This window comes from Mastomys coucha, unplaced genomic scaffold, assembly GCF_008632895.1.
Source record: "Mastomys coucha isolate ucsf_1 unplaced genomic scaffold, UCSF_Mcou_1 pScaffold22, whole genome shotgun sequence".
Taxonomy (NCBI): Eukaryota; Metazoa; Chordata; class Mammalia; order Rodentia; family Muridae; genus Mastomys; species Mastomys coucha.
This window is the reverse complement of record NW_022196905.1, coordinates 139238943-139262766: the sequence shown is the minus strand read 5'-3', so window position 1 is coordinate 139262766 and position 23824 is coordinate 139238943. Positions and strand designations below refer to the sequence as shown.

General features: G+C 48.6%; 1 protein-coding gene across 4 annotated transcripts in view; it reads left to right on the top strand.

Moving 5' to 3' along the window:
• Positions 1 to 23166, top strand: part of Smurf1 (SMAD specific E3 ubiquitin protein ligase 1) — a 96124-nt gene extending 72958 nt beyond the window's left edge. Inside the window, exons 4-19 of one of the 4 annotated variants that reach the window (XM_031338698.1) lie at positions 439 to 572; positions 725 to 790; positions 2119 to 2194; positions 3567 to 3808; positions 5043 to 5127; positions 5440 to 5517; positions 6424 to 6570; positions 8214 to 8412; positions 9843 to 9946; positions 13020 to 13134; positions 14543 to 14721; positions 15774 to 15911; positions 16869 to 16989; positions 17676 to 17877; positions 18834 to 18918; positions 20120 to 23166. In XM_031338698.1, coding sequence (XP_031194558.1) covers positions 439 to 572; positions 725 to 790; positions 2119 to 2194; positions 3567 to 3808; positions 5043 to 5127; positions 5440 to 5517; positions 6424 to 6570; positions 8214 to 8412; positions 9843 to 9946; positions 13020 to 13134; positions 14543 to 14721; positions 15774 to 15911; positions 16869 to 16989; positions 17676 to 17877; positions 18834 to 18918; positions 20120 to 20219 — 2071 coding nt within the window. In that variant the 3' untranslated portion in view covers positions 20220 to 23166. The remainder of the gene's footprint in view (positions 1 to 438; positions 573 to 724; positions 791 to 2118; positions 2195 to 3566; positions 3809 to 5042; positions 5128 to 5439; positions 5518 to 6423; positions 6571 to 8213; positions 8413 to 9842; positions 9947 to 13019; positions 13135 to 14542; positions 14722 to 15773; positions 15912 to 16868; positions 16990 to 17675; positions 17878 to 18833; positions 18919 to 20119) is intronic. The other 3 variants (XM_031338695.1, XM_031338696.1, XM_031338697.1) reach the window with 3 other exon arrangements.
• Positions 23167 to 23824: the final 658 nt, after the last annotated feature.

Sequence of the window (23824 nt, the reverse complement as noted above, 5' to 3'; positions counted from 1 at the left end):
CTGGGCAACTTAAACTCCATCTCAGAATAAGAAAAGTAGTTTTGTTGTTGTTGTTGTTTTGGTTTGTTTGTTTGTTTTCTTTTTAAGGGTAGCTTAAATATAGAATGCCTGCCTGTTGCTCTTCAGTTCAGGTAGAACTCTTGCCAGTGAGGAGTTAAGGGTGTAGCTCAGTGGCAGAGGGCTTGCTTTGGCCCCTGTGAGGCCCTTGGTTCAGTCTCTAGTACAGTAAATAAATGAATAAAGGAAAAAACAAATTGCTTATTATAACATGGTTACCTACACTCACTGCTTGTGTATGTGCTTGGAGTCCTTTTCCCATGCCTAGTGAGGTATGGCCAGTTCTGCCCCCACTGCCAGGATTCTGAGTCAACCAGATGCATGTAGTTGAGGATGTCATAGTTCAGACGTGTACCTGAACAAGTTTGCATGCTTTCACAGGTACGTTGGGAAAACTGACTCTATAACCATCAGTGTGTGGAACCACAAGAAGATCCATAAGAAGCAGGGGGCTGGCTTCCTGGGCTGCGTGCGGCTGCTCTCCAATGCCATCAGCAGATTGAAAGATACTGGCTGTAAGAACCAAATGCTCCTCTGCCTCTCAGTGCATCCACAGGAAGCTTAGGAGGCACCCTTTCCTTACATTTACTTGAATGCCGAATACAGAATTCCTGCCTTCCTCCGTAGTTAACGTCTTTGGGTTAAGTTTTGAATTGTTTGTTTGCAGACCAGCGTTTGGATCTATGCAAACTAAATCCCTCAGATACTGATGCAGTTCGTGGCCAAATAGTGGGTAAGAATTTTCTCATCTGCATAAAGGGACTTGGATGGAACCCACCGTCCTGCTCCCAGTGCGGACGGGTTCAGGCTTCCAGGGTAGAGCATATCGGGCCATCTCTCCAGTACTAAGCCTTTCTTCTTGTGTGGTTTCCATTCTTTTCTCTAGTTCCCTTCATCCTGTCATTGAAACTGAGTTACTATGACTCCAGTCGAGATGGGAGGTTGTGGTTTATAAATGTTATGCTACTCAGCACTGGAATGGACAATTGACCCTTGTCTTGTCAGGGGTGATAAGAGCTGAGGCCACATGGGCAGGAGCTGGAGTGTATGGCTTTTCTGGGAAGCCCCGTCCTATGGCAAAAGCAAAGACAATGTGTGACAAGTTCATGTAACTCAATTTAAAGTCAGAGGACTCCATTGTGTGGAGAGAAAAGTTAAAGTGTACTTGTTGCATAGCCTGCAGGCATTCTGATGGAGTGACATCTCTGAGTCACTGTCCCCTTGCCCACTCCGTTCTTGGCAGTGTGTTAGGGGAAAGCACATGCTGGCTCTGTGTGCTGTACAGAGCCAGTGGAGCAGCAGCCAGGCTGAGTCACTCGAAACTCCAGATGCCTCAGGTCCCAAGACAAGGAGCGGTGCATCCACCCAGAAGCAACTTGAGGATAAAGTTCTCATGCACTGCGTCCCACTTGGAATTACTTCTTTCTTTTGTGGAGGGATGTTGGGACAAAAATCAAACAACTGAAAACCTAGGAGTAAAATTTTTTTCTAGTCTGCACCAGTGAGATTAGAGCTTAAATGCTTTTTTAGGTTGAATGTGTTTGTACCTTCACTAAACATAGACCTAGTCTTAAGATGGAATAACATTTTTTAAATTTTTTTAATTTATTTTATTTATGAATATACTGTAGCTGTCCTCAGACACACCAGAAGAGGGCATCAGATCCCATTACAGATGGTTGTGAGCTACCATATGATTGCTGAGAATTGAACTCAGGACCTCAGGAAGAGCAGTCAGTGCTCTTAACCGCTGAGCCATCTCTCTAGCCCCAAGATGGAATAAATTAATGAAATGAAATATTGTGTTCTTCGGTTTTCTGGGGATAGGGTATGAGGAACTCAGTACCTTTTCTGCTCGCTGCTTTCAAGGACTATTCAAATGGTTATGTGGTATGTACATCTGTTGGCCTGAGGTACTTCACACTGAAAACAGGGGGGAGGTGTAAACTCACTTCCTTTGAATGATACTGGACATATGTTATGGTGTATCAGTGGCTCATTGTGCTGCAGGGGTCTAGAGCAGCCCTGGGTGTTAATGCAGGCTCTTCTTTTGTGTTGTAGTCAGTTTACAGACTCGAGACAGAATAGGCGGTGGAGGGTCAGTGGTGGACTGCAGAGGACTGCTGGAAAACGAAGGGTACGTATGCCTACCTCAGTGCTGCATAATACCTACCATGATGTCTGTCATGGTGCCTACTGTGATACTAGCCATGTTCTCTTTCCCTGTGGGAAAGAACCCTCAAACCGTATACTGCTCTGTAGGATAAAACTGCACCAGGCTTCCATACTAGTTTATGAAGGAAGGTGTAATAAACCCAGGGATTGTACCCCAGAGACTTAGGAACCAACCCAGGGAAGTTCCTACCAATTAGAGGTGACAGTTTAGCTGAGCACAGTGATATATGCCTGTAATGTCAACACTAAGGAGACAGAGGCAGGAGGATCCTGAGTTCTGGGCCAGCCTGAGCTATAAAACAAAGAAGCCCAAGAAACACCCAGTGTTTGTGTAGGTCAGCCTTGATGTCCTTCCTAGGAGACATCAACCCTGGCTCTCTATACAGGCTCTTTCATTGGCTTGGGGCTCATCAGTTAGCCCAGGCTGGCCAACCAGTGAACCCCGGGGATACCCCTGCCTCCTCCTCCTCTGTGCTGATTTTAAGCACACACCACTACACTAGCTGGCTTTGAGTCAAGTCCTCCTTGCTTGCAAGGGAAGCACTTTCCCAGCTGATCTGTCTCCCCAGGCCCTGGACTTTGTCTTAATCATGATTTATAAGACAATTAGAGAAATTTGAACATTGACTGGTGTTTGATGATGATGGTGATTATTATTTATTATTTTGGTTCAGCAACAATAATGGAGAAGTCACTGGCATTAAAAACAACAACAACAAAGTGGCCCATGCTAAAATATGTATGGGGTAGGTAGGATAGTAAATGCAGGGATTGGACTGGCACTAACCCCTTGGTGGGGAGGAGTGGAGGGCAGCCTGGAGACTCCCTGTGATTACCTGCTGCTTTTGGGGGTGGGGGGAGGCCCATTGTTCTGGTCCTTCATGTTATGCATGCATTGAAAATTTTCAATATAAGGTTTAAAAAGTATCTGGTCATAAGGGAAAGTGACTCATTAAGGCAAATTGTTTTTGAAACTGCTATGAGAAGGGAGAGAATGTTTAAAAAGCACCTAAGAGTCAGTATTTTGTGGAACCAAGAATTTTATCCTGGAGTAAAATAACAAAGAAAATGGAGTGTGAGGAACACCTTCTGCTCCACCTCCCCCATCAGGTAGCTGAACCCTCTGGGGGCTCTGCTAGAGCTCTACATCTCGGCTGCCTCTGACCTGTTCCTCTCAAGAGTCTCTCTTGTTGGACCCTCTGAATGTCATGAAACTTTGCATTAGGAACACTGTCACTTGTTAGAGGGATGTAGAACTTTGAATGTGGCCTTTGCGTGTCAGTCTTGTGACACTTCCATGATGTTTCCATGCCTGCTCTGCCCTTCCCTTCCAGAACCGTGTATGAAGACTCAGGCCCTGGAAGGCCGCTCAGCTGCCTCATGGAGGAACCGGCCCCATACACAGATGGTACCGGTGCAGCAGCAGGAGGCGGGAACTGCAGGTTTGTGGAGTCTCCAAGTCAAGATCAGAGACTCCTGGTACAGCGACTCCGAAATCCTGAGATTCGAGGGTCCCTACAGACGCCCCAGAACCGACCCCATGGCCACCAGTCACCGGAGCTGCCTGAAGGCTATGGTGAGTATAAAGTGCTCCCTGTGGCTGTGGTAAACACCAGGACTAAAAGTAGGTTTATTAGGCTTATAAGTTATAGTGTGTCCCGAGGGAAGTCAGGCTAGGAGCTGGAGGCAGGAACTGAAGCAGGGGCCATGGAGGAGTGTGGCTCACTGCTTGCTCAGCCTGCTTGCCTGCTTGCTTTTTTGAGACAGTGCTCAGTCTGAAGCCTTGACTGGTTTGGACCTCACTCTATAGATCAGCCTGGCCTTGAACTCAGAGATCCCTCTGCCTCTGTCTCCTGAGGGCTGGGACTAAGGACAGACATGTGCTATTATGTCTCACCTCACCCTGCTTTCTTATACCATCTGGGACCACCTGCCCAGTGGGCTGGGCCATCCCAAATTAATAACTAATCAATAAAGTATCTCACAGACTTGCCTACAGGCCAATCCAATGGAGGCATTTTCTCAATTAAGACTTCTGTTTTCCCAAATAACTCTAGCTTCTATCAAATGACAGAAAACCAATCAGGACAGCCAGGGATTTGCCCTGTGCCCCTGTCCTGTGCACAGCTGCTAATGGCCTAGCTGTGCCTTCCATGGCTGTGGCACTGGATGACCCGGGCCACATATGGATGGGAAAGTTGTAATGAACTCTGGGGCAGGCTTCCCTTTTCTCACACATACCAGAGAAACAGGGAAGTGTGAGGGAAGCAAGGAGACTCAGGGTGGTCTGAGATTTGAGAATAGAAGGGACATCACTGGGATGGAGTGAGCAGAGCCATGTGGCTTTGGTGGCAAGAAGTACCAAGAAGGGACCTTGTTCAGCAGCAGATCACCCAGATGCAGGCACTAGGAGACAATGATGGAAGGTTGTCTCTGTGGCAGAGGAGGTGGAGCCATCTTCTCCAAGGCAACTCAGTGAGGGAGGCCTAGGAGAAATGGTTCTATCCAAACGTGGGGACAGTGTAGAGTTGAGGAAAGCAGCCACAGCCTTGTAATTCCTTTTTCTGTGATCATAAAGAGTGTTGAAAGAAGCAGGGACAGGGTGCACACCAGGAGTCACACTACTGAGGATGCTGAGGCAGGAGAATCATGAGTTCAAGGCCAACTTGGGACACACCACAAGACCTGTGTCAAAACACCAACATAAACAAGCAAGCAAGCAAGCAAACTAAAATAAAAACTTAAGAGTCTGAAAGTAGGATTAGAGTGGAAAACTAAACTTACTCACTCACAGCCCCTTTCTCCTACAGAGCAAAGGACAACAGTGCAGGGACAAGTTTACTTTTTGCACACGCAGACTGGAGTCAGCACGTGGCATGACCCCAGGATTCCCAGGTAGGTCTCACCAGCCTGGAGAGCCAGTCCCTCCCATGGAAGCTAACAGTGCCCTGTGAGGGGGAGATGGAGGCTGGGACTTGCTGGGCAGGAGTGTGTGTGTGTGTGTGTGTGTGTGTGTGTGTGTGTGTGTTGGGGGGGACTGAAAACTCGGTGGGCATTGGTAGCTGTTGAAATTGGTCACTTGGCCATCTACTGTGATCTCTTTGTACTTTTGTAAATGCATAAAAGTCTCCATGATAAAAGTTAAACAGGAGAGATAAAGACTCTGCCACCTTTCTCTCTTCTGCTTTACTGCCCCTCTTGCTTCAGTCCCTTGGGGACCATTCCGGGGGGAGATGAAGCTTTTCTATATGAATTTCTTCTACAAGGCCATACATCCGAGCCCAGGTCAGAGAGACCCCTGCGCCAGAGTTAAGTTTGTTTCTCTCTTTCTTTCTCTCTTTCTCTCTTTCTCTTTCTCTCTTCCTTCCTTCCTTCCTTCCTTCCTTCCTTCCTTCCTTCCTTCCTTTCTTTCTTTCTTTCTTTCTTTCTTTCTTTGCTGTTTTTCTTTTCTTTGTTCTCCTCTTACAATAGCGTTACTACCTAAGAGACCTTGGGTAATGCTTGGTTCCTTTTTATTCATCATCTCCCCACTTCCACCCTGCCCCCAAGCAGCTTCCTGTTTTTGGTGTTGAATTTATAATTCAGGGTCTGTCATTTGCATGGGAATATTACCTGCAAATGAATGGGGCACCTCTTGGTATGTATTGTAGAAATGACGGGCGTCTGTGTTAATCACTAAAGCATCTTGAGCAGGCAGGTGTGCTGGTCCCTGCTGACTGGATCGCAGTTAAGTTATCAAGGGGCCAGAGTGAAAACACCTGCTGAACAGGCGATGCCTTGTGGCCGTCATGCCATTATGTGCTCTGTCCCCACAAGTCTGGAAAGTGTGGGCCTCAGGAACTTTTCAGTAGAGGAATCTTTGCTACAGCAAGTACCTGGTTTGTTTGATTTGTGATTCATATTAGCTTGCTGATGGAAGTCAGGTGTTTCCTGCTAGTCTGTCCCTCTGTTGTGTAAGGAAGAGTATTCCTGGGGTAGCCCCCGTTCCTTATGGTGGACACAGACTCTCAAGGAGTGTGTTTTTTACCTGCCATGTGTGGCTGCCGTTTGTAGGCCAGAAGCTTGAACTTCCCGGAGTCAGCACGAGGTGCAGTGTGAGGGAACATGGGCACCTTGCTAGGAAACCCCTGTGGCTGCCACCAATCCTTGGTTCTCAGTGGGATAAAGCTCTCTGTACGTTCGTTTTGCTAGAGACCTTAACAGTGTGAACTGCGATGAACTTGGGCCACTGCCTCCAGGCTGGGAAGTCAGAAGCACAGTGTCGGGAAGAATCTATTTTGTAGATCACAATAATAGGACAACCCAGTTTACAGATCCACGGCTTCACCACATCATGAAGTAAGACCTTAACATCCTTGCTGGTCTCTTTATAATTGGATGCTTCTTTACACCAGTATTGGTGCGCGCACATGTATATGTGTGTGTGTATGTGTGTATGTGGGGGTGGTGCAAGCGACAGTGATGTGGATGTGTGCAGAGGCCATATGTTAGTGTGAGTCCTTCCTCCATCACTCTCTACCGTAAGCCTTGAGCAGCATGGTCTGGAACGCACTTGACTTCTCTGACTGGCTAGCAAGGCCCCAGATCTGCCTGGCTCTGTCCCTAGCACTAGGGTTTTTACTTAGGTGCTGGGGATCTGAATGTGGGTCCTCATGCTCACTTGCACAGCAAGCACTTGACTCCCTGAGCCATCCCTCAGCCCCACTACAAGTCATTTTCTTATGTACCTACTATTGTGTTTGCTCAATAGTTGGCACAAACAAATAAGGTAGATATTTGTTGGACAGTGACATGGTTTGAGACAGAGATTAGCATGACCATTACTAAGGCTACACATTGCTGGCGCCCTTTTCCTTCAAGCAGCCTAAATGAAGGGCTCTGAGATAATAGCAGGAAGAGGTTCTCCAGCAAAACCTGCACAGCACATTCTGTAAGGGCCACCTGCTGCTGCTGCATGCTGGTTTTTTTCCAGGCATTTCTGCCTTGGAAGTGGGTGTGATCTTTTGTGCCACTCATAGTCAGTAGCCCACAGACAGCCTCACAAAGCTCTCTGCAGCTTACATAAGTGGCAGGACTTGAATAAAGCAAATGCCAGTTGTCCCTGGTGGCCCACATCCTGTTACTGGCCTTCATTCTTAGCGAACAGGGCTTGGAATTTTGATCAAAAGGAAGAGTGGGTGCCTCTGGATGTCACAGGGAGCCTGCTCTTCATAGGCCCTTCCAATAGTGTATCAGCTGGTACCAATGACACGTGTAGATGTATAACACAATGACAGTTTCTGTTGTAATTTTCAGTAATAATATAGCAGATTGTATTAGGGTTCTGTAGAGGAACAAAAGTTATAGAGAATGTATATATGTATGTACACACACACACACACACACACACACACACACACACACGAATGATTTATAGGCTGTGGTTCAGCTAGTCCAATAATGGCTTTCTATTCTGTCCATGAGGCTGTGATGTGTCTCAGTGTATACTCAGTATACTCTTGAATCCTGAAGAACTAGGCTCTAATATCAGTGAAGGAAATACACTTGCCGGAACGAGAGGAAGCAGGCAGAGAAAGCGAACTTCCTTCTTCCATGTCCTTCATTTAGGCTGCCAACAATGGTGTGGCGCAGGTTCAAAATGGATCTTCCCACTTTAAAAGATCTGGAGTTTTTATCTTCCTACTTTAAAGATCCAGATTTGAAATGGGTCTTCCCACTTCAAATGACTTAATTAAAAAGTGAACAAAGCCTCAAGGTGTGCCCAGCCATCTGGGTTTTAGTTCATTCCAGGTATAGTCAAGTTGACAACCAGGAAGACCCCTCATGCAGATAAATAACATCGTCTTTATTGTACCCCAGACCTGTGCCAGGCTGTTGTCACTCATCTGAGCAGCCCTGTCATTAGCAGAGCCTGCTGCCTGTGTGCTGCAGGCTGCCTGCAGCTCTCTGGCCTGCCCAGTGACCATGTCTCCTCTTTGCAGTCACCAGTGCCAACTCAAGGAGCCCAGCCAGCCACTGCAGCTGCCCAGTGAGGGCTCCGTGGAGGATGAGGAGCTTCCTGCCCAGAGATATGAGAGAGATTTAGTCCAGAAGCTTAAAGTTCTCAGGCATGAGCTCTCTCTTCAGCAGCCCCAGGCTGGTCATTGTCGCATAGAAGTTTCCAGAGAAGAAATATTTGAGGTAAAGAATTGTGTCTTGCTAAACCATAAAGCCTCGTGGGGAAGTACGCAGGGAGGTTTGTGTTAAATGAGCTGTGTTTGCCATCTGGATGGACTCTGCTTTATGCTTGGTATTTAAAGGATCCGTTTTAGTGATGTTCCTGTTGTTTAGTTTTTATTATTGCTGGATGGAGTAGCACCTGCTTTTTATCCCAAGTATAGGGAGTCAGGGGCAAGTGGGTCTCTATGAGAGGCTAGCCTGGTCAATATAGTGAGTTCTAGGACAGCCAGGGATAAACAGTGAGACCCTGTCTCAAAAATCTTTTTTTTTTCATTGTGGATATTTATCATACAAAGACATTTCATCATGTCGGCTCTGCCTCTCTCCCAGCCCCGACCCTACGATTTCTCCCTCTTACAGTCCTGTGTTTTCCTAAACTTCCACAGATATGTATATATGATTTTATGTATCTGTAGAACTTGAGAATTTTGATTGTGAGAAACAAACACTGTTATTTGTCTTCTAAGACAGGCTTAAACTCACTCGCTGTGATTATCTTTGGTTGCTTAATTCTATGGATACAAAAATTCCAGTGTCTGTCCACATCACATATTCTTTATTCACTCCCCTGTTGTTAGACACCAGGTTGGCTCTAGAATTTAGCTGTTGTGAACGATCTGTGATGACCAATCATAGAGTCTGCTAAGTGCTCTGAGGTATATACATGGTATGCTGTAGATGTAGTTGTAGTTTGTTGAGGAACCTCCAGACTGACTTCTGTGGTGGCTGGACCACTTTGAACTCCCACCGGCTATGTAAGGCTTCCTTTGTCCACACTCCACAGTACTTACCATTTTCTTAACAGGGGTGACATGGGCTCCCCATGTAGTCTCTGTGTAGTGCATAAAGATTCTTCTCCCCCGAGGGATCAGTTTTACTGTCTAGTGAGATGCAGGGTTTGTGTGGACCTGGGCTCAAGCTGAGCGGAATTGTGTGTCTGTCTCTGACAACAGTTTTCAGTGCTCAGTGGTTTTCTGTGCAGAGGCTAGTGACTCAGGACAGGAGCCCAGCTGGTCTTGAACTGTGTAGATCATTCCTCAGCCTACGGGTCCCCCTCATACCCACTCATTCCTTCAGAGTTTCTGCTGGAGCACTTCCTTCTCAGAGACAGTGCATGGCTATTTGGCCCTGGTCTTGTCTGGGAAGAAGAAGGAAAGTGAGGCCCCCAGTGAGGGGCTGGGGTGTGGCTCAGTTGTAGAGCCCCTGCCTAGAATCCCCCAGTGAGGGGCTGGGGTGTGGCTCAGTGGTAGAGCTCCTGCCTAGAATCCCCCAGTGAGGGACTGGGGTGTGGCTCACTTGCAGTACTTGACTAGTATGTTCCAGTACCTGGGTTCCATCCTCTGTGCTCTCAAACAACATTGTCTTTGTGAACCTGTGGTTTTGATGTGTAGGAGTCATATCGCCAGATCATGAAGATGCGGCCAAAAGACCTGAAGAAGCGCTTGATGGTGAAGTTCCGAGGGGAGGAAGGTTTAGATTATGGTGGAGTGGCTCGGTGAGTTGCTAATTCATCCTCTTCCCACATGAGTGGCAGGCTGCTTGTAGTTGCCCACTTCCTGAGTGTCCCAATGGAGCATGCCCTGCTCTGCTGTGCCAGCATCTCCATGGGGCACTGAGGCTTCTCCTGCTGATACCACCAGTTAGAAAACATACGACGTCACTTTTTAAAACTTGTCGTAGTCAGGATTAAGCTTTCACACTCCTTCTTCACCTCATGTGTCTGAACACAAAACTCCCAGGGCCACCCCTGAACTTAACCAGGCGGCAGTGTGGGGTGGGGGGAGGCACGCAGGTACTTGTTGTATCCAGGGGATCTTAGAAAATGCTGCCATTCTGGTTGGAATAGTTAAAGGAAATCTAAGAAGAACAGTGAGAAGCCTCATTCCCGTCCAGTTCTTTTCACTTTGAAGACAAGGCTTCTTAACTGTTGGCATTTGCTCTAAGAGGCATCCGGTATCATCCAGGCGGCCAGATTCAGGCTGCTACCTCTTGATGTAGGGACCTGGTCACAGACAGACTCTGGGCAGTAGTCGGGAGTGCTAACGTTCTGCTCTCATATTGGGCTCTCATCAATTCTTCATGTCTGCCACTCAAGCTCCTCTGAAACTTTTCTTTTTAAAGATTTACTTCACTTTATGTGTGGGTGTTGTGTGCCTATGCACTATGGGCATGCAGTGCCCACAGAGGCCAGAAGAGGGCATGGGATTCCTCTGAGACTGGAGTTATAGGTTGTTGTGAGCTGCCATGTGGGCACTGGGAATCAAACCCAGGTAGCCTGCAAGAGCAATGAGTGCTCTTACCACTGAACCATCTCTCCACCAGCCCCTCTACTTTTGAGTTACAGAATACTATTTAGCCCTTTAGAATTTAATTTGTCTTTGCATTCTATTTTTTCTCTTCCTTGCCTATTTCTTCCTTCTCATTTCCCTGTCCCAGAACTCACTACATAGCACAGACTGGTCTAAAACAAGAGTATTCCTCCTGCCTCAGCTTCTTCAGTACTGGAATTAAAGGTATGAGCCACCACACCTGGCTTCTTTTTAAAACCAGGCTTTGTCTTCCTTGCCCCCATAAACTTGAAGTTGCCCCAGGACAACACTTGGCAGCAGTCTCCTTAGAGACCTGGTCTGTCATGGCCGTGCAGCCTGGACATCAGCATCAGCCTCCTCTGCTTCTGGAGCAGACCCTAGACACTGTTACCCCACCCTCCTCTTTCTTGGTTTCTCCCTTGCAGAACAGCTGTTTGGTATAGTTTTCTTCTGTCTGTGCCCCTAACAGCTATCTGTAATGAGGAACTTGCTTTAGTTCATGGCCACATTCCCAGTTCTAGAATGGCTGATGCTAGGCTCTCACCTTTGGAAGTAGCTGCTGTACGCAGGAGTCGCCGAGCTCACAGCTCTCCTTCCAGCTGAGTCTTCTACTTTATTTCCTATCTCCTTCCTTCTCTGCTTTCTGCAGGGTTTCCTCACCTCATCTTCCAGTGCTTACAATGGGCCGGTGCTCTAAGTTACTATATAACACACTAATTTATTGAATTCCTTTGTAAGTAATCAAGTATAAAATGAAGAATTAAATATATCTAAGGCATTATTAAGTTCTTTCACCGGAGAGCCTTCATCAGGCAGCTGTGTGTTGTGTAGGGACTGCACTTACTAGTCACCAGGTCTGGGAACCTGCAGTGACCTCGGTGCGGGTGCACATGGCACATTCTCAACTCCCACTCTCTTGTACTCTTAACATGACAAGGGACGAAGTGCTTAGAGAATTGCACAGGCAGCAGCTACACATAGCCAAGGAGGCCCCTGGTCCTTAAAAGATGCTTGATGGAAGTACAAATGGGGGAACCTCAAGCTTATGTGGGTTTTGGTCTGACGTATCTGTGTGTCTTTTGTTTGCTTCCATCCCTTTCATGTACAGACAGTTTTGGTCTATGCTGCCCTCCCCAAACCTGCCTCCTTTCTGTTTGAAGAGTCAGAGACTGCACACTAAAATCTGAGCCTGTTGTCTCGAGGGCTATCCATTTGAAGGTGCTGTACCCTGGTATCTTCAGGATTGGACCCATCCCTATCCTGGTGCCTCCCCTCACCCCATTCGGTTTTTAGTGGAAGTGGTTATTGTGTTGGCTGGTTTTAGTTTGTGTTTGTTTGTTTGTTTGTTAAGAGTAAAGTGATTTAAGCATTAAAGGAATTTATAAACTAAGTTAACCAATATATTCCTGCCAGATTTCTAAAACCCCTGTAATGTTTTTAGATTCATCTAAGTTTTCTTTGCATTGCACAGTGATGAATGGGCTGAGGAGTTGGCTCAGTCTGGAAAGTGCTTTCCCTGAAAGCATAAAGACCTAAGTTCAAGCCTCAGAGCCCAAATAAAAGCCCGGCACTAGGCATGTGCCATAATCTTGGAGCATCCTTGGGGCTCGCTGTCCAGCCTGCCTCCAAAAATAAGCTGAGAGCAATTAAGGAAAACAGGAAGGCATCCTCTGCCCTTCACATGCACACACTTCCAAAAAAAATTTAGAAAATGAAAGTGCTCTGTGCTTATGGTCTAAAGTAAGAAATCAACAGGAAATTAGAAGAGCGTAGGTGTTTATAAATTCTGTTTTCCTAGAGCTTGAAATGTTCACCTATCAAACTCTTATTGTAGAATGCTTAGAAACTCTAGCTGATACTGGTGGCTCACACCTTTAATCCCAGCACTTGGGAGGCAGAGGGAGGCAGATCTCTGAGTTCAAGACCAGCCTGGTCTACAGAGGGTATTCCATATTCCAGTACACACTCAGGACTACACAGAGAAACCCTGTCTTGAAAAATAAACAAACAAATAAGCAAGCTGGAAATGGAGAGGTGGTTGGCAGTTAGAGCACATCCTGCTTTCTCAAAGGACCTGACCTTGGTCCCCAGCACCCACAAGGCAGTTCACAGCTTGTCTAACTTCAGCTCCAGAGCATCTGATGCCCTCTTCTGGCCTACTTGGACACTGCATGTATGTGGCATACGTCACACACGCCTTAAAAACAGTCTGAAAATGATACTGTTAGCACATGTGAGCTGTGTTGTTATTGTTCCCAGGGAGTGGCTGTATTTGTTGTGCCATGAAATGTTGAATCCGTATTATGGACTCTTCCAGTATTCCACGGACAATATTTACACACTACAAATCAACCCTGATTCTTCTATCAACCCTGTGAGTATTACAGTGAGGAGTTGCGAAACCCAGCTGCAGTTTCTAAGGCAAACCTAGTCCCCCAATTATTGGTGACTTAGAGAAGATGCTGGGGAGAGCTCAGGGCATGGGCAGGGAGGATTGGCTGGCTGGGCCAGATTCCAGTCAGGTTTGGATCAGGAACCTGCTATCCGCAGGGGAGGGCTGTGGATCTGGGCTGCTTTGTGCCTGAGTACTTTACCCTTTGAGGGAGCTCTGGTATGGTAGTAGATCATGAGTTTTTTTTTTTTTTTTTTTTTTTTTTTTTTGAATGTCATCTTAAGAGCTAGGTTACCAAATCCATACTCTGATCAAAACTGGAAAAGTTCCATAATTAGCGCTCTTGGGCCACAGATATGAATGTTCCACATGTGGTGGGATTAAGGGACACATCTAAGGGAAATCTGAAACCATGGAGCACTTCTGTGGGACCACATCCAGTGTGACAAGGCCACAGAGCTGAAACGAGGGACTATCTCTACTAGAGAATTCAAATACAAATAAACCTGGGGAAAATGGCTCAACCACAGACTGCAGAGTCACATAGAAAGCCAGACATGGCTCGGCATGGTGGTATAGGCTTTAACTCCAGCTTTCAAAAGGCAGAAGCAGGCAGATCTAGCGTTAGAGGCCAGCCATAGTGAGATCAAGAATAGTCAGGGCTGTGTAGAAAGACTCTGTCTTAAAACACCAAACAAACAACAACAAAAACCCAGATGCCAGGTGTGGTAATCTGTGCATTGGAGAGGTCGAATTGGCTGATTCCTGGCGCTCACTGGCTGGCCAGCCTAACCCATAAGATCCAGGTTCAGTGAGAGATCCTGGCTCAAAAAACTGGGCAGCAACTGAGGAAATGAAGGTGACCTTCACATACACCACACACTTGTGTGTGGGGGCACGAGCACACATGCACGCACACACACAATGGGAATAAACCTTTACCCAGCCTAGAAACTAAGTCCTGACTCACTTTCAGAAACACATGAGCTGTCAGTACTTAAACAGCAGAACCCCTCCAGTTGAGGAAGAAGCAAGCAGCACACCCTTCCTAATTGTTGAGGTCTCCACGCCCTTCATGTTAACTAAGTTCTCAGGAAGAGATAGTGGACGCACACATACAGAGTGTTAGGCCAGGGTGTTGAGGTGCACAGCTGTCACTCTGATCTGAAGGCTGAGGCAAAGGATTGAGGAAGTACCAATCCCGCTGGAGTTAGGAGTAAGTGAAGCTGGGCCTCAATGGCAGCCTTCTCCTGTCTGGCCATGGGGAGGTGCTGGGCAGCTGAGTGTATGTCCTGTTAGGTCTAGACTTGTGGGAAACATGTGGGAAGTGGGTGTCCATGCCTGCTGTTCATCTTCCTAATGGCTTGCGGTTCTCTGGCGCCCCCTATAGGACCATCTGTCTTACTTCCACTTTGTGGGTCGCATCATGGGTCTGGCTGTGTTCCACGGACACTACATAAATGGGGGTTTCACAGTTCCGTTCTACAAGCAGCTCCTGGGGAAACCCATCCAGCTGTCAGACCTGGAGTCCGTGGACCCGGAACTGCACAAGAGCTTGGTGTGGATTCTGTAAGTGTCACCTTTCTGCCCCACAGCCCAGAGCTCATGCTGCTGTTGTGTGTGCACATTCTTTTGGGAGAATAGGTGTGAAGTGAAAGAGAGTAGCAGAGTTAACTATAACAACATCAAGCATTGGGTTACAATTACAAATTAACAAAACAGATGTAGTTGTTTAATTCACTTGTATTCTTCTCACACGCTGGTTTGGCTTGTAATTAGGTTTGATAATAAACTTTTCTTGGTTTGTGTTGGGGGACAGAGTGGAGAGAGAGCATACAAGTATGTACCCCCATTGTTTCTCAGGTGATCTGCAGAAGGCAAGAGAAAGTTTCAAAACAAAATTCATGTTTAGTTACCTTTGTTTTAGAGTTAACCAAATGCTTTGCAGGGGGCAGGAACAGGGTGAACCTGTGTACCTGTGGAAGACCCAGGCCCTGACAAGTTGGGGATGCTGCTATGTGGAGTTTGGTTTGGGGGTGGGGGAGGAAGTCCTCCTTGGCCTTGCTTGCTCCACTGTACAGGGCCATGGGGTGTAGGGGCTTTCCTGTGGGGAAATGCTTGTCAAGAAGTAGGGCATAAAGAGTCAGCCAGTGCTTTTTGTGGGAATGGCCGCCTTTGAAAGGCTGCCTTGAGAGGAGAGAAGCCTCATTGTCCTGGCTTGTGTCCTTTTGACTCAGCTGCCTCTTCATAGGCCTCCTCCCAGATGCAGTTCCCCAAGGAATTAGGCTTCATGTCCCCTGATATTACAGGATGGCTGAATGGTAATCACCAAGTCAGGGACACAATGAGGCCCTCTCCAGTCCCTTAGGACCCCTGGCATAGGCCTAACCAGACTCCTCCAGTCCCTTAGGACCCCTGGCATAGGCCTAACCAGACTCCTCCAGTCCCTTAGGACCCCTGGCATAGGCCTAACCAGACTCCTCCAGTCCCTTAGGACCCCTGGCATAGGCCTAACCAGACTCCTCCTGTCCCTTAGGACCCCTGGCATGGGCCTAACCAGACTCCTCCAGTCCCTTAGGACCCCTGGCATAGGCCTAACCAGACTCCTTCTGTGTCTGCAGAGAGAATGACATCACGCCTGTGCTGGATCATACCTTCTGCGTGGAGCACAATGCTTTTGGGCGGATTCTTCAGCATGAACTGAAACCCAATGGCAGAAATGTGCCTGTCACAGAGGAGAACAAGAAGGAATACGTCCGGTAATACGCAGGGCTGGCTTCACTGGTGACATGGAGCGAGCGGATGGTGTTGTCAGGGTCACCTGGTGTAGAAACTCCATGTGACAGCCCCGCTCTTGATGCAGAGGTTTCTGCCAGTGTGTCTAAGGAGCCCACTACAGCATCCCAGTGCCAACCTGAGGGACAGTTACGTGTACTGGCACTCAGAACTGTGGGTGGATCATATGGCCACATGTGCCCTGCAGACCCATTTGAAATTTTGGCTGTTCAGGAGGTATCATCAAGGCCTCCTGCTCTTTAGTGGAAAACCAAAACGGCAGAACTGGTTTGCTATAAAGACTGGTGTAGCATAGTTGTGGTGCACTGTGAGTCCAGCACTTGGGAGGCTGACACAGGAGTTTCGGGTCATTCTGAGCTACATGGTGAGCCAATTCCAGCCTGGGCTTCCCAGACCCTTCCCCTGGATGGGGAGAGGAAAAAAATGAGACAAAGCCAGGTGGGATGGCACAGACCTCTATAAGCACAAGTTCAAGACCAGCCTAGGATATATAGAACCTTGTCTCAGAAAGATAATAGAGAGGGCTGAAGTGATGGCTCTGTGGCCGAAGCTCTTGCTGCTCCTCCAGAGGACCAGCACCCACATGGTGGTCGTAATGGTCTAACTGTAGTTGAATAAATCCAACACCCACTTCTGCTCTCCACAGGCACAAGGCACACACTATGCAGATATGCAGGGGAAGCATGCATATGCTTAAAATAATAGTAATTAAATTACAATAATAATAATTAAGGATAAGACCAGACCTGCAAACTAAAAGCTACTGGGGAGGGTAGGCGCGGGCTTGTGTCCCCTCAGCAGGTTCTACGTTAACTTCATATGTGCTGTCACTGCACTGTGACACTGTCACAGCCACTGTGGGGACACAGTGCTTTCAAGGTCTCTTCCCAATTACCTGCAACGCATGACTTCCCTTTCAGGTTGTATGTGAACTGGAGGTTTATGAGAGGAATCGAAGCCCAGTTCTTAGCGCTTCAGAAGGGGTTTAATGAACTCATTCCCCAACACTTACTGAAGCCCTTTGACCAGAAGGAACTAGAGGTAAGTGCCAGGTATCCTAGGAACCTCGGACAGGGAGGCTCCTGGCAAGCCTCTGCGTGGGTGAGCTTGGTGCAGAGGGAGACTGAGGGTACCCGGATAGCCTCATCACGGGCTGAGCAGTGTCTATCCCCTTGCCAGCAGTTACTGACTGACTGCAGGCATTGTCCCAGGTGTTTGTGCCTTGGACAGGCCTCCCTCCCCTCAGCCCGTCCTCCACTCTCCACTCTGGCTATTCATAGACTAAGAACATACCGCCATGGCCTCAGACAGTGACTCATTCATCCCTCGCCAGCTCTGCCTGGTGCCAAGTGGCCTAAGCATTCCAGATTGTTCTCATAGCCGTCTGCCCACTGTGAGACTGAGGGCTTTGGAGTGGAGCCTCTCTGTGTGAGTCTTGAGCAAGCTTTTAAACAAGTGGACAGCGTGCTCCATGTCCTCTCATTCCACATGGCCTGTTGAGTTCTGTTAGTTGTTCCCAGTCACTCTTCCCTGGTGCACAGCAAACTCACACTCCAGGTTTGGGGCATCAGCTGACTGGTAACTGTGTGACTGGTAACTGTGTGTCTGCTGCTTGCCTTTGGGAGTTGAACTGTCGCTGCTGCTTGAGTATCAGTAGTCTTGAAGGGGGGGTGGGGACAGTGTCTTAGGCATTTGAGGATAACACCCAGCCTGTTGCCCTTCCCCAGCTGATAATAGGTGGGCTGGATAAGATAGACCTGAACGACTGGAAGTCCAACACTCGGCTGAAGCACTGTGTGGCAGACAGCAACATCGTCAGGTGGTTCTGGCAGGCGGTGGAGACCTTCGATGAGGAAAGGAGAGCCAGACTCCTGCAGTTTGTGACAGGATCCACAAGAGTTCCTCTTCAAGGTTTCAAGGCTCTGCAAGGTGACTGACGTGTAGTCAGGGCCATTCCTGAGGTGTTGAACAGCAAGATTTGGAATGTGGGCCATTCCACTAGAGAATGAGGGTGGCCAGTGTTCTCACAACATATACTTAGCAGTGGGGTGCCTGGCAGGTATGTGGCCACACTGGAGCCCCTATGGGCCTATGGATCCCATGTGCCCTTTTAAAATCCAGGAGCAGCAGAGGCTACTGGTAGCTTCTGGTGTCCCCTTATCCTTCTTAAACAAACAGCCTAACCCAGCCTGTAGGGAGGTAGAGTCAAGTGGAGGGTGCTGGAGCTTAATTACTCCAGAACTTGAGCTGCCCTGGCCTCAAAAGACTGAGCCCACCTTATTTCGTCATGATGCAGGAATGAAGAGACTCTGCAGGAGTGACACGTTCCTCTCCCAGCACCCTAACTAACCCTTCTCTCAGCACAGGCTGCTAGGAAGCCCTGCTAAGCCTGCGCCTGCTGCTTCTCCCAACACTACAGGGGTGGATACAGCAGAGCGTGCAGCCCCTCGTACATCCTGGCCAAGGAGGCAGTCATTCTGTCCGCCCCTCCCGGAGCCTTCTTCCTGCCCTGCCCTGCCACCCTCTGCCCTGTGAACATGAGTGTGTAACACACCCATAGTATGACAGACAAGTGTGTAACACACCTACAGTATGACAGACACTGGCCTCCATAGCTTCAGCAGCAGGCAGCTGGGAAAAGCCACAAGCATCTAGGAAGACCAGAATAGAGAAAAGTCCAGTGGCTGGTTGCTTTCTGTCAAGTAAAATGTGGGGACCAACTAGTCTCTGCCTCAGCTACTCCAAAAAGAGGTTCCTGGGGCAGGTCATACGTAGGGACTCTAAGCTCCTAGGCTTTAAGCCTGCCACACTGCCACAGGGCCTCCTGGCCAGGTACTCCCAGGCTTTGTCTCTGAAGTGCAGTAACTAGAATGTTGTCTTGTAAGGCTCTACAGGCGCGGCAGGGCCCCGACTGTTCACCATCCACCTGATAGACGCCAATACAGACAACCTACCCAAGGCCCATACCTGGTAAGCTCTGGCTCTGTGGGGTCGGTCCTACGGCCTTTGTGTCTTCTTCAATGTAACCTCAGATCACACCCTAGGGTCAAATGAGACAGGACTTGAGTCAGTGGGTCACTGCTTTGGGAATCTGATTTTGTTGTGATGTACAGCAGTTAAGGCTATGGCGCCACCTTTGGGGACATAACCTGAAGGCTAATGGATGTCTTTTGGTCGAGTGTTGTGCCTGTGTGCATGTGCCTGGTAGAAAGGGGTAGTAACTATTGTCTGTCTGATGTGCAGCTCCACATTTTCCTTCTCAGAACTTTATTGAAAGGTTCTATCTTAGGATCACTACTTCTCCTTCAGGATTCTAGTTCCCAAGGTTGTTGGGATGCTTCATGGTAAGACAGAAGGTTTAAATGCTGGCTGTGACTTAATGAAGATGTGTGAGATGAGTGGTTTAAATATATCCCAACTGCTGTCCACATCTGCAAGATGGGCACTACATCCATTGCCAGGACCATGTATGTAAGACCCCAAGTCTGCCTCAGCGTGGTATGGCTTGTGTTCCTACAGAATAGGTGTGTGATATTGAAGCATGGCACTTTGTCCCTTCATAAGGCTTCTGTCCTTCGGTAACTTAGCATGTCTAATCTAGATGTGGGGGGGGAGGGCACAGTGTAGCCATGATCCAGTCTCTAATATCATTCCCGACTGCTCTGTGCCTGAGACTCACAGGCCACTGCTTTCCTGTTTATTGACTTTTAAGTTACTGTGAGACAATAGATGTGTCTCTTTTCACCAATACTTGAAATGAGATTCCCATGGAAACCTTGAGTTCCCATCTTTCTAGGATTTGGCGTTCTCTTACTTTGGAGACCCAGCATGCTGTGGTGGGGGATTGACTGACCTCAGTAGGAGACCTAATGGTCCAGTGCAGACTACTGTCAGGCCAGGGCTGCTTTGCCATGTGGAGAAGTCACATCCAGAGGCAGATCAGCCAGCAGAATGTGAGCTGACATGCTGATTGTGTGGGTCTTGACACGTTGCTGTGGGTTGACTGGAAGAAACAAACACAGCAAACAAGAGCCTGTGTTGAAAGCAGACGTGCGTGTGCATTTTCCCAAGGAAGACGAGACGTTGCCACACCCACCCGCTGCCCTGCCTTCGGTGGGTCTGAGGGCTGAGTGCCCCTAGAGGTGACTCTGGCCCCTTTGTCCTCTTCCAGCTTTAACCGGATCGACATCCCACCCTATGAGTCCTATGAGAAGCTCTATGAGAAGCTGCTGACAGCCGTGGAGGAGACCTGTGGCTTTGCCGTGGAGTGAAGAGCAGCCAGTGGCCACAGAGTCTTGCTCACAACCACCAGACCCAAAGCATATGGCGTCTGCACGCCTCCCTCCCACGTGGCGGGCTGAGGCCTGAGATTCCAGAAACCGAGGGAAAAGGCTCGTCTCCCTCCTCCTTTGGAGAGGGCAGGCCAGGGGACTTTCATAGGTGGCTCCCGCCCATTTATTCTCCTTTATTATAGTTTGCCCACCCCTCCATCACCCATCCAATAAAACACAGCCAGGTTTCGCCCTCAGCCTCCTTGGCATGGTGGGAAGGCTGTGGTGTCTCTGGGAGCATTGACCCATGGTCAGGAGCAAGCTGGGCCCCTGAGGGTTTGCGTGGTCTCTGTACTAGCTCTCCCTTCTGACTGTAGCCTCAAAGCCCCCGTCAAGTTCAGCAGCTACTGATAGCTTACTGAGCTCAAATTCCAGAGGCATCTGTCACAGGCTCGCAGCCTGTTCAGGTAGCAGGTGGATTTCTAAGCAGGAGATAGGTAAATGCACAGTGGAACTTGCTGGAACTCCACAATGGCAGGACACTTGAGGCAAGATGTATTTTCCCCTTTGAGAGGTAACAGAATTGCAGCAGCCTTCACTGGAAGCCCAGGTACTACTTTTCATGGTATCCTGACTGAAAAGGTTTTGCACAGGGGGAAAAAAAAATCTTTAGAAGTACAATTTGTTGTGTTCTCTACCCAGTCTGAAATTACCACGTCATGGAGCTAAGCAAAGAATAACCAAAACCAGCCTCAGACCCCCAGGGGTCCAGCTCTGCTCCCATGCCTGGGGATCCGGAGGCTCCTGGCTGTCTTGAAATGGACTTTTATATGGGGATTGCTAAGAGCTAAACTAACAGAACAAATTTGTCACCACAGCCACTGGACGGAACAGCAGGAGAGGCCGCTGACCTGAGACCCCCTGATGCAGCTCCTCAGGGTTGGTGCTGTGCACAAAGCAGGGTGTGATGGAGCAGTGTGGCAACAGGGTGGGGGCTTTACCTCCCTACATGGCCCTCTTCCCCAGTGGCAACGGTGATGCTAACAGTTCTACTCAATTTGCTTGCTCAGTCTTTGTCTTCTGATGAGCAAGGCCAAAGCCAGCCTAATGCATCTCTAACACCACTTCAGTTGCACAAGGTTCACAGGCGCTGACTCTTGCGGCAGAGCAGCTGGATTCAGGCAGCTGAGCTCTGGTGGACGGCAGAGCAGCAGCCAGGTTTCCATTTGTGGTTTTGTTGTTTTTGTTTGTGGTGGGGGCGAGAACAGGGTAATTCATTAGCAAGACATTTCATTGGTACTGGGGTTCAGGTTCAGCCACGAGTTCAAGTTGTATGGGGAATGATCGGGAAGGTCCTATTGGGCCACCAGCTTTTGTGTTCTTTCTGTTGCTTACCCTCAGGCTGGGGATAGGGAAGTGTCTTCCTCGTGTTCCTGCTGCTTCCGTCCAGTGTGGTCTGGAAGCAGCACTGAGGTGATAGGATTCATAGGTCACATATGCCCCTAACCCAAGAGGTTTGTCCAGCTCGGCCACTGGCACTGGAGAGCATGAGTCAGCTGCACTCTGGGTTGCCAGGTTTGGGGACAGAAAGGATGCTAGGATGACCTCACCGCACAAGGACCGAACCCGCCCCACCTCCCACAGACTAGGGCCTTACTAGTCTCTCAATTCTGCCTTGCCCCAGTAGGGCTTCTGTACTTCATCTGCCTTCATGCTTCTGAGGGTGTTGTAAAACCCAGCTCCCTGGTGACTCGAGGATTCAAAAGGCGCAAGGAAGCCTGTGCCCTAAGTCTCAGCCAGGCCATAGGAAGCAGCCAGGCCCTGCAGAATGACACTTCTTCCTGGAGACTGGAAACCCTGCCCGTTGCCTTTGCACACTAGCCCAGTCTGCAGTGATGAAGGAAACCAGGGTCCTGTGCTTTGGGGATGTGCTGCCCGAGTGTCAAGTCATACTGTCTGTGTTATGGGAGTGATGGGGGACATGCCTTAGGAGTCCCGTGTCAGAAGCCCTCTGAGGAGATCCAGAGGTTGGCCCCTCAGGGGCTGACTGGTTGGCACACATACCACCCACTGAGGCTTCTAATGTGCCTGCATTGCCTGTGGGTCCCCACATTGCTAGTTCTGAGTGTCACAACCTCCCCAGGTCTGTTCATGCGCAGCACTGTCCTCCGTCAGTAGCGCTGCGCTTCCTTGTCTGTCTACCATGGTTAACCCCTTCTGACACCCCTCAAAGGACACTGCGCGGCCAGCCCACGGCACAGCTCCTGGTTGCCCTGCTTGGGTCTAGGTGAAGCCCTCTCATGTAAGATCTCGATTGCCAGCCCTCCTGGTGGCCCCACATCACCCAGATGCTTCAGGAGCCCGGCTCTCCAGGCTCCCCTCACCAGCGGCTGGTAGCCACACTCAGGGACGCAGCAACCACCACTCTGCTCCGCAGTGCTTCAGAGAGGACGCACCAGGCTGCAGCAATGGTGTGGCAGCAGGTCCAAGTCTCATGCTTTGTTAGGAGACTCTGCCACAAGGTGGAACACTGGCCCCTGCACTGGCTTGGCCACACGGTCAGGTTCAGGTCAGGTGGACGCTGGACTGACCTTCTGCAGAGAATGTGCCCCACCCTACTGCAGCCTGGGGGGCCACATGGCAGCCTTCTGAAACGGTGTGGTTTTTTAAACTGTGTTTATAATGTATTCTAATTTATTTTGTAAGGTCCTGTTTGAAGTGCTGCTGCTACCCCTAGTTGCTCTCCCAGTTTTTATTGCCCATTTTCCTGTGACAATTGTACACTAATGTTTTGTTTTATGTCAGAATCAAAAGTATTTAAAGAAACGCTAGTTCTATTTAATGCAGTTGTGGAACCAGCTGGAAATACAAATCGTTGACTGTAGAGCAGGCTGGACCCAGGAGGTCAGATTCATTTTGTTACATATGCAATAAACTCACAACTTTACATTTTTCTTTTTCATTTTTTCTTTCTTTCTTTCTTTCTTTCTTTCTTTCTTTCTTTTTTTTTTTTTTTTTTTTTTTTTTTTTTTTTTTTTTGGCGCGCCTGTTACTTTGTTCATGTGGAAACAAGATTCTAGTGTATTTACTTCTGCAAGCAATAAAGTCCAGCCTCCAAGGAAATGAAGACAAGCTAGAATTTTGAAAAAAACAAATGAAAATAGCAGTGCTAAGCAGACCCAGTAAGTATATATCCAACCTGTCCCCACCACCTCGGGCTCTTGGTGGCAGCACTGAGCCACACCAGCTGCTGAGCGAAGTCCTTTCACAGTACAAGTGTACACACCTCTGTTGGAATCCGTATCACAGCTGTTGGGTCAGCGTTCCCCGGGTTAATCTCTTGTGGACCCTTCCTACCGCAGAGGCTTTTCATAACACTTGTGTGGGAAACTTGTCTCAAGTCAAAAGCCCCACTTGCTCACCTATGACAGGATGCCACACCTCCTCACAGAGTCCTCATAGAGGAAGTGCTGTGTGGGTCATAGCTGCTCCAGAACACTAAGCTCCGCTCCTTTCCCGAAGGGTCTTGGTCTCTTTCATGTCTGTGAGAAAACAGAACAACAGACTGACTTGAGCTCAACAAACTTCCCTCACAGTTGTCCTAC